General features: G+C 45.8%; 1 protein-coding gene across 1 annotated transcript in view; it reads left to right on the plus strand.

Annotated features, from left to right (window-relative positions):
* The window catches only part of Svop (SV2 related protein), a 98,858-nt gene that overhangs the window by 32,793 nt on the left and 56,080 nt on the right, over window positions 1-9,985 (plus strand). The window contains exon 5 of the mRNA XM_004636273.2: window positions 4,893-4,964. Within this exon, the coding sequence (XP_004636330.1) occupies window positions 4,893-4,964 (72 nt within the window). The remainder of the gene's footprint in view (window positions 1-4,892; window positions 4,965-9,985) is intronic.

The following is a 9,985-nucleotide window of genomic DNA, read 5'->3' on the forward strand; positions in this document are numbered from 1 at the left end:
AAAAAAAAAAAAAAAATTGGAGATGTAGCTCAGTGTGAAGTCTCTGGGTTCAATCCTTGGTACTGGAAAAAAGTATCATGAATAAACTTCAGAAGAATTTTTTAATTTTACATTGTGTTATTTTCCCATGAAAATAGGTATTTCCATTGCATTTCTTTCTATAATTTAAATTCATTTAATGCTTGATTATACCAGAAAATATCACATTCATCACAAAATCTATGAAGATTAAATTATTATTTCTAATTTTCTGAGATGAGGCTTCTCTAATGATTAAAATGTTTCTCCTGCACTGTGTTATCATTGTAATTTTGAGTGGTACACAATAAATCAACACAAGATAGTATTAGTTGTGACAAGTGACTGTTAAACAATAAGTAAATTTTTACAAGGAAGGAGCCCCCTAGTGAGAAAAATGGAATGTTTTCCAGAATATTTCATGCATTCTTGGATGATTACTTATTGCTCAAGTGAAATGGAATTCAACACCAATTCTATTTCTCTGTCACTTTTACTTAATGGATATAAATATGAAAAGGTGGGGCCAGTAAGATAGTTCAGTGGTGTAAAGCACCTGCTCAGGCAAGCTTAGGCAAGCACAGGGACCACTGTTTGATCCCCAGTACCACATGCTGTGGCAGCCCTGCCCCAAGGGTGGGCTGAGCTGGCCACAAAGAAAAGAAAAGAAAAGAAAAGAAAAGAAAAGAAAAGAAAAGAAAAGAAAAGAAAAGAAAAGAAAAGAAAAGAAAAGAAAAGAAAAGAAAGGCTTTTGTTCACATTAATCAAAAAGTTTTGGGAACCGGGCATATTGGCTCAAGCCTGTAATCCCAGCACTGGGAGGCTGAGGCAAGAAAATCACCATGAGTTTGAGGCCAGCTTGGGCTGCAGAGTGAGTTCAAGGCCAAACCTGAACTATATAGTGAGACCTTGTCTCAAAAAAAAAAAAAAAAAAAAAAAAAAAGTTTGGGGGAACTGTAGCAATTTTGTCATAATTCAATAAACTAATGGTGTGTGCCGCCCTGCCCCTGGGGTGTGGAGGCATGCACCTGTAATCCCAGCACTTGGGAGGCTGAAAAACAGGAAGGATCACTGCAAGTCCAGTCTCTGTAGTGAGACCCTGTAGACCCTGTACTAAACACATTTAATAATAATAATAATAATAATAATAATAATAATAAACTAATGGTACCTGAGTGTTTAAAACAACTTCCAGGTTACATGCCAAATGAATGTGAGCAAGACCTGGCTGTACCATGTCACCCCACTGATCACCAGAGTGGATTTAGCTGATCTGGCTGGATGGGCGGGTGACCCCTCCCAACCTCACCACCCCATGGGTGTCCCTCTTGAAGTTGTGTGCTGGCTTGGTCAAAGAGGATGACCCCTCGGATAGAGGAGGGCCATTTCCTTGGCCAGGGGTACTCGAGAAGCTGTGCTCCCCTGTTGAAACCCACAAACAAGCTCCCAAGTTAGGTACCAAAGAGCACACCATTCTTTGTTTACTAACAGTTACTTTTAGGGGCTGGAGAGATGGCTCAGTGGTCTAAAGCACCTACTTAGAACAAGCATAGCAAAGCATCAGGGACCGCGGTTCGATCCCCCAGCACCACATGCCAGCCAGCCCCGCCCCCTGGTGGGCTGAGCTGGCCACACACACACACACACACCACACTCTCTCTCTCTCTCTCTCTCTCTCTCTCTCTAATAAATAAATAAATAAAATTAAAAAAAAAAACAATTACTTTTAGCACTCTAATTTTCTGAGCACTTGCTTAGGTTATCCTTTAGCTTTGTTACAAGTAATGATTAAAGGTGCTGGGGGCCCAGGGATGTAGCCCACAGCACAGTTCCTGCCTGGCAAGCTGGAGGTCATGAGTTACATTCCTAGTACCAAAGGACAAAAAGAAAGAGGGAGCCGGGCACATGTCTACAATTTCAGTTACTCTGGAGGCAAAGGTGGGAGGAGGCAAGTTGGAGGCCAGCCTGAGTGAACGTAGTGAGACCCTGTCTCAAAATAAAGAGTCAAAAAAGAGTTGGAGGGGAAGGAAAGGGAATGAAAAAAGGAATAAAGATGAGTCATGTATGTGAACCAACTCCACACAAGGAATGTAAATGTTATGGACTGCAACCAAACGCCAATAAAAATAATTTTTTTAAAAAAGGAGGAGCTGGAGCCTGCTGACCCTGTCCCCAAGGCACATTGAGACTGAAATTGAGATTGGGCGTGGTGGTGCACGCCTGTAATCCCAGCTCTTGGGAGGCTGTAAACAGGAGGATCAATATGAGTCCGATCTAGTAGTGAGACCCTGAACACCCTGTAGACCCTTCCCTAAAACAGAAAAAAAAAAAAAAAAAAAGAGCTAGAAATGTATAGTCTTGTCCCCAGATTGTCCCTTCTTTCTCTGTTTCTTGGCTGCCATAGGATAGACAGCTTTCCCCAGCACGCCCTCTGGCATGCCATTTCCCCTTTAGCTGGCTGACTATGGATGAACTCCTCTAAAACTGTGAGCCAAAATAAACCTCTCCCTCTTTAAGAACTTAGGGCTGTGGATCAGTGATACAGTGCTGGCTTGCCACACAGTAGATCCTGAGTTCACAAACAAAATAACGAGGACAGTCATAATAGTACTGAGACTAGATGACTTGCAGAAGCATTTGTGCACCTTCCTGCGGCATCCTGAAGAGTTCACACGGCAAAGTAAAATGTTTTGAGGTATGTGGGTAAGACGGGAAGAGAGAGCCATGAAAGAGGGAGAGACAGTATCAGGACCCCGGCCAGACCCCTAACTTGATCCTGGGAAAATCTTTAGGGAAGCTGAGGACTTGGAAATTAATTCCTTTAAGGTACCCCTTATCTTGTTTCTTCCTTGGAGTGCCGAGAGCATAGTGGGCCCTCCTTTTTTAATTTTGTTTTTGCTATGCTGGGGATGAAATGCATGGCTTTTTTAAAAATGTATTTGGTACAGGGTTTACAGGGCCTACAGGGTCTCACTACACAGATCAGACTCATAGTGATTCTCCTGTTTTCAGCCTCCCAAGCACTGGGATTAAAGGTGCACATCACCACGCCCCGTCTCAATTGCAGTCTCAGCATACCCTAGGGACAGGGCCAGCAAGGCAGGGGGCGGGGATTGGACTCGGCCAAGGGGAGGGAGGAATCCCAGCCAGCCGCTCTGCTCTGCCTAAGCAGGTGCTTTAGTCTGCTGAGCTATCTGGCCGGCCCTACTAATGTCCTTTTTTTTGCGGTACCGGGGTATTGAACTCAGGGCCCCATGCTTGTGAGGCAGGCGCTTTTCTATTGAGCTGTCTCCCCAACCCGAAATGTATGGCTTTTGTAGCACTCCAGGGAGGTCTACTGCTGAGTACCTCCAACCCAGACCCAGGTTGGCCCTCCTTATCAGCAAGCTCTGAATTCATTCGTTCAACCAATCACAGATGGAAGCTATTAAAAGAAAAAAATATGTGTGTTTGTGTGTGTGTGTGTGTGTGTGTGTGTGTGTGTGTGTACTGAACTTATGCAGACAATTTCTTCTTGTCCCTATTCCCTAACCAATACAGGATAACAACTATTTACATAGCACTGACATTCTACTAGGGATTATAGGTCACCTAGAGATGGTTTAAAATGTACAGGAAGTCCTGCAAATGCTAAGCTGATTTATACAAGCTACCCAAGCATCCTCAGGTCTGGTGCCTACAGGGGTCCTGGAACTCCTCCCCATAGAGATGAAAGGACAGATCCCAGATGTAGCTGCCTGCCCTAAGGCCTGCCAGGAGGGGCACTCCAGAGAGGGGAACTGAGACAGTGCCTTCTTCTCGGGGGCCTTCCTCCTGGTGCCCTATCTGGAAAATTAGGATCTAACAGCTCCACCTTGTGGGGCTGTGTGAGGACCAAGAAAGATGTGTGCGGAAAACCTTCAGCTCTTGTTGAGGGTGCAGCCCAGTTTTAGGACCCCATCAGCCTGCCTGGAATTAAGACTTGTCATTACCCTCGCCTCTTGGGGACACTGAGCAGGCTCTGAGCCTGTGTGAGCCTCAACTTGCCCTCCACTCAGTGGAGGGATCATGCAAACTCCATCATCTCGGCTAATCTGAGGATTAAGGAAGTGGCCACAAGTTGGCCGGGCACAGTGAGCAACCTGCGAGTGGCCCATCCCTCCCCCAGCCCTCCTGTGCTCCGGGGACACAGGGCCTTGTGGACGCCAGGCAAGTGCTCCAGAGTGATGTCTCTTACATGTGGTTTATAGCTCCTCCCATACGCATCCTCATAACTTCCAAAATATCTTCTAACCCTTGTTCTTTTCTTTTTCCTCCCTCCCTCCTTTCCTTCCTTTTCTCTGTAGTACTGTGGATCACACCTAGGCCCCTTGCACTAAGTTGCATCCCAAGTCCTTTTATTAGTTTATTATTATTATTTTTTAATATTTTGAGTCAGGGTCTTGCTAAGTTGCCCAGATGGGACCTAAACCTTCCACCCTCCTACCTCAGCCTCCTAAGGGCTGGGATTATAGACATTTACCATCACACCTGGCCCTTGGTCTTTTCTTAGCACTAGGGCAAGACATTTCTTTGTTGTAATGAGAAACTGGTTAAAAACCTAGCTGTGGAGCCGGACTATTTACTTCCACTCTGGGCTGTACTTGTTGGTGTCTGCCCTTTTCTGAGTTTTAATTCCCTAATCTATAAAATAGGGATAATGACAACACCCACCCCATGTGACCATTGGGGGCTCAAGCGACAACCTGCAGCACCTCGCATAGTGTTTACAATGTGGTGGTTCACAGAGAACACTGGCTCATCAGTATGGCCAGGGTGGGCGCCGAAGGTCTGACTCGCTATTCCTGCTTCCTTGCTCTGGCCGGCTGTCTAACAGAAACTATTCCCTCCCGCAGGTGGTCTTTGTAGGCATGATGTCCAGCTCCACACTATGGGGGAACATCTCCGACCAGTACGGCAGGAAAACGGTAAGGCAACCTCTTCCACCAGCCCATCCTCTGGGTTGCCGCTGGCTGCGCTGCTGCCTCAAGTAGCAGGACCTTGGTTGCTACAGCAACTGTGCAACTGACTGAGGGGTGATGTTGGAGGACCGTGAGAATACCTACCCCAAGGCCACCTCGGGCTTTGCCCGTTGAAGAGCCCGACCATGTGCACTTCAGCACATGGATGATACCGTTGATGCCAGTCATGGCCCCGGATGTCCACCGTTCCCCTCCGTGAGGCTGAAGCGGGCGAGGGATGGTGGATGACAATCCCAACAGGACTTCCAACTGGGACCAACACCTGAATAAGCTGTTTGTGTTTGAGTCTTTCAGGGACTGCTTTTAGGGGGAAGCCCCTGGTGTAACAGGAAATAGGTTTGCAAATAGGAAGAAAGTAATTTCCAGCTCTGGGATTCAGTGAGGCCCTTATAGTTTCATCCATCTGTTAGCTTCATAGCTTGGGGTGGTGCCCATTGTGTTTTATGTCACTGTTGTTTTGCTCAGTGGCATTTGGCAGAAGGATTTTTTTGGGGGGGGGGCTGGCTCTGAATGCCTTCAGGGCATGTTTGGTTGGCTTGAGTTGTGGGGATCGAACCACAGCAACCTGAGCCTGACTGCTTTGTTGAAGCAGCTACTTAAAGAACTGAGCTAAGGGGCAGGCCCCAAAAGAACTGAGCTAAAGGGCAGGGCCCCTCAGTGGCATTTGGGTCCTTGATCCTTTCAGCATAGAAAGCTACCATCCTCTTGACTGTACATGTGGGTCGCGTAAACACGAAGAGCTCTAAATCGTCATTCTGATAAGACGCATGTTCTGCAGTTGTGCTCTCTGGCTGCCTCATCTCTCTCTTTCTGGGACTCTTCCCACCCACCTGCACTTGCTCCAGAGGCAGGGAGGCACGTGAACGTGTGCCTGAAGCCAGGTAGACAGAGCTCAGCCCTGTCACTCGACTGTGCGACCTTGTGCAAATGTGTTGGTCTCTAAGCATCCGCTTCCTCCTAATGCAACCCTCATGGGATGGTAAGTGAAGGTGACAGGACGACTTGCTCTGTACAGTGCCAGGCACAGGGAGGTGCACAGGACATGTATGAGCTGGGACAGCAATTATAGCATTTCTATCAAGTCCCAGTTGGCGTCAATGCTGTCAGTCAGAAGACCACACTTTTGCCAACTATTGGCTCAGACTGTATTCCTGGAGCTACGGAAGGTCCAGATATCTAAATACATTTATAATTCTGTTAGGAAGGTAGAAGAGAGATGGGGTGCTGAGAAGGTAACAGACAATCATCACTATGACTAGGATGTCATAGTTTGAAAATATATGCAGGCCAGATACCGCCACAGGCTAAAGTGCCTGCTTAGGCAGCGTACAGTGGGCGGGGTTGGATCTCCAGCATGCCAGGTTGGCCCTGCCCCTGGGGCATGCTAAAGTGGCTATTGAGACTGGATGTGGTGGCGCACTCCCATAATTCCAGAGTTTGGGAGGCTGAAAACAAGAGGATCACTATGAGTCTGAGTTGTGTAGTGAGACCCTGTACTAAATATATTTAAAAAAAGAAAAGAAAATACATTAGTGACTTGTGTATCGGGCACTACCCCAAATGTGATTCATGTATGCGCTCATTAAATCCCAAAAACAACCATTGAAGTATGTACTACAATTGCATATTCCTAATCCAAAAGCTGAAAGCTGAAATGCCCCAAAATCTGGAAATATATATATTTTTTGAGACAGGATCTTTCTATGTAGCTCTGGCTGTCCTTGAACTTGAGATCCTCCTGTTTCAGCCTCTCAAGAATTACAGGTGTTTGCCATCACACCCCATTTAAAATACACATTTTTGAGTGCTAATATGATGCTAAAAAACATTTTGGAACATTTTAGATTTGGGGTTTTGGGATTAAAGATAACCAGTAAGTTCTGTGCAAATATTTCAATATCTAAAAGAAAAAAAGAAAAAGAGAGAAACACTTCTGGTCCCAAGCCTTTTGCATAAGAGACCAGAATAATCACTCTGACTTTTAGCAGAGAATGCTGAGGCACCAAGAAAGTATCACTTGCCCGAGGGCATAGAGTTTGCCTATCACAGAGCCGAGTCTTGCTCTGAGTTTAGATCCTTGTCTTTGTCATGACCCTAGTAGCTTGATACATTTATGTTGCCTCGTGGTGGTACATGCCTGTCATCCCAGCACTGAAGAGGCTGAGACAGGAGGTTCCCTGCAAGTTTGAAATCAGCCTTGGCTACGTAGTGAGTCCAAAGCCAGCCTGAGCTACACAGCATGACACTGTCTCAAGGGAGACAAAAAGAAAATTCATAGATTTATTTTTAGTAATGGCATTTACTGCATTTTGTGAACAGTAATTATATTTGGCAACTTGGGGGAGGTGAACCCTTGATAACATCTGGAGACACTTTTGGTTGTCTCTTCTAGGAGGAGGGCTCTACTGACATCTACTGGGTGGACACCAGGGATCCAGTTCAGGACCCCCCGGGGCACACACGGGACACCCACTCAGGCCCAGATGGTAATGATACTGAGGCCGAGTGAACGTGCAGATGAGGCCTAGTGGCAATTTTAGGAAGCGTTAGTCCTTACTCCTCTTCCTCCCAAATGCGGGCAAGTGAAGTGATAACATATCACCACGAGAAGCACAGGCTTGGACCGCCTTGCTTGGGTTCAGCTCCCCGCGTCTCCGCTTCTCTGCTTCTAGGCTGCATGACCTTTTTTTTTTTTTATTTTTTTTCAAAGTTTTATTGATAAACAGATAGCAATGAGACAGTTTCAAATCTAATCGGAAGTACAATTTCAACAAATAATACACTGCATATATTCTTCTCAGTGGTTAATTGCTGTACAAGAAGTGGACTTGTGATCCTATTTACAAACACCATTAGAACAAATCATTCTATTCATTAAGAGAATGCAACTATATATCTATCCTGGCCACTTTGAATACACAGATACAAAATGGACATTCATCGGTATACCCCATTTTTTCTAAGTTCCATTATTGAATATTATAGGTGTGTAAACTCAGCAAAATATTCTAAAAGAGTCCAGTAGCCCATTATAGCATTGGGTCTTCTGTTTAACTGGCAATGTCAGAAATTATTGACCTGAGTCCCCCACAGCTCAACATAACAGCATGGCTTTATTTCCTATATTTCGTCTTCATACTTTTCTACTGGATGGTTAAGACCAAGGTAAAGCAGGACCTATGCAACAAGAGTTGTAGCTTTTGGGACTGATAAGGTCAGTGAAATGCCCTCAGGATTTATCCTGAGATCCTGTACCTCAGATTGTAGAACCTTTGTCAGTGCAGCCATGTGGATGAGTCACGGCCATTGCTTGGCCAATGTGCTCTCTGTGAAAGCCTGAGGGAGTGTCTTCTCCCCATGTGACTCTCCTTAGGCACACTCTACGTCATCGATCACTTTCCTCTTTGGCCCCATAATCTTCTTGATCAGAAAATTTGGGACACTACCGAGGTACATGACGTTACAGTACAAGTTCTCATATGTCCTGAGTCTTAATTGACCTTAGAAGGCTAGGGCCAAAATGTTGGCTTTCCTTGTAGCCCTCCTTTTTCTCTAATTTTGGTCTGCAAACTAGGTTGTTAACCATCCAGAAGACAAGCTTATTGTTATTATCAAATGATTTAGGCTATTAAGCTTAACCTCACTATCTCACTGCATTTCAAACATCTTAGGCATAATAAGGAGCAGGTATTTTTCATCAAGTATTGATATGTTGAACTTTAAGTCCCTGCATAATATGATAAAAACATTTTAAAAATTACATTATATTTTAAAAATAGGATAAAGAATTCTATACTTCTCATGTTTGCACATAAGTCCAAAAATCTCATCATATACAACCTTGAAGCAGGACAGTCCCACAATATTCCTTTTCCTGTCTCTTGCTTTCATTCACCACCCCCTTAGGCTGCATGACCTTGAGGAAGTTAGTCAAGCTCTCTGTGCATCCTCACTGTGCTCATCTGTAAGTGGGTCGACAGCATAGGGGTGTCATAAGGAGTAAATAGCTTGGCACCAAAAGCTCTTGGCACAGAGAAGCAGCTTCATCAGTGTCCGCTGTTGCAGAGGTGGTGGGACACACCTGAAATCCCAGCCTCTTGGGACGCGGAGGCAGGAGGCTGGCAAGTGCAAGCCTAGCCTGGACAGGTTAGTGAGATCCTGTTTCAAAATGAAATAAAAAGGTGCTGAGAATGTAGCTTTGTGGTCAAGCCCCCTTGGGCTCAATTTCCAGTATCATAAATGAATCAATACATAACTATCCATTATTAATCCTATTGTTTGCTATGCTCCTTGTACCCACTAATGGCCAGGCAGCATTAAAATAAAGGTGCATCCGCCTTTAGAGGCCTTGTCTTTCAACCTGACCTTGGCTGCTGGGAGTATGAGCTGAATTAGCGCCCAGAATTCAGCTGACCAGTTGGACATTTGTCCACCCCAAACAGAAGAGATGCAGGAGGGCTGCCCATAGGATGTCCCACCTGACCACCTGGCAAAACTCCGCACTCTACATAAAGCTGGGGTGGCCAGAAGGAGAGGAAGGAAAAGAGAGAGCACCCCAGATTGCAGGGCTCCGCCCCCTCAGCATGGAATCCTGGCACAGCATCCGGGAGCAAGGACTAGGGTGTAATTAGAAAGCTTCCGCGGAGCTCCTCCAGAAGCCAGGCCTGCTGGGCAGCGGCCAGCGTTGGCAGCCAGAGAATCTCCCGATCTGCCCTGGCCCAGCTGGCAGGCTCTGGGAAGGTGTCCGCTGCCGACTCTGCTGGGTAGTCTTGCATGGGCTGGGTTTAGGGAGCTACTGTGGTTCCTACAGAGGTATCTACAGCTTGGGAATGTGAAGCAGCCATGGAAAGGGGATGATGACTGTGGGGTTTTTTGTTTGTTTGTTTGTTTTTTGTTTTTTAGTACAGAGTCTACAGGGTCTCACTACACAGATTGGACCCGTAGTGATCCTCCTGTTTTTCAGCCTC

The sequence above is a fragment of the Octodon degus genome, unplaced genomic scaffold (assembly GCF_000260255.1).
Source record: "Octodon degus isolate 3935 unplaced genomic scaffold, OctDeg1.0 scaffold00079, whole genome shotgun sequence".
In the NCBI taxonomy this organism is placed as follows: domain Eukaryota; kingdom Metazoa; phylum Chordata; class Mammalia; order Rodentia; family Octodontidae; genus Octodon; species Octodon degus.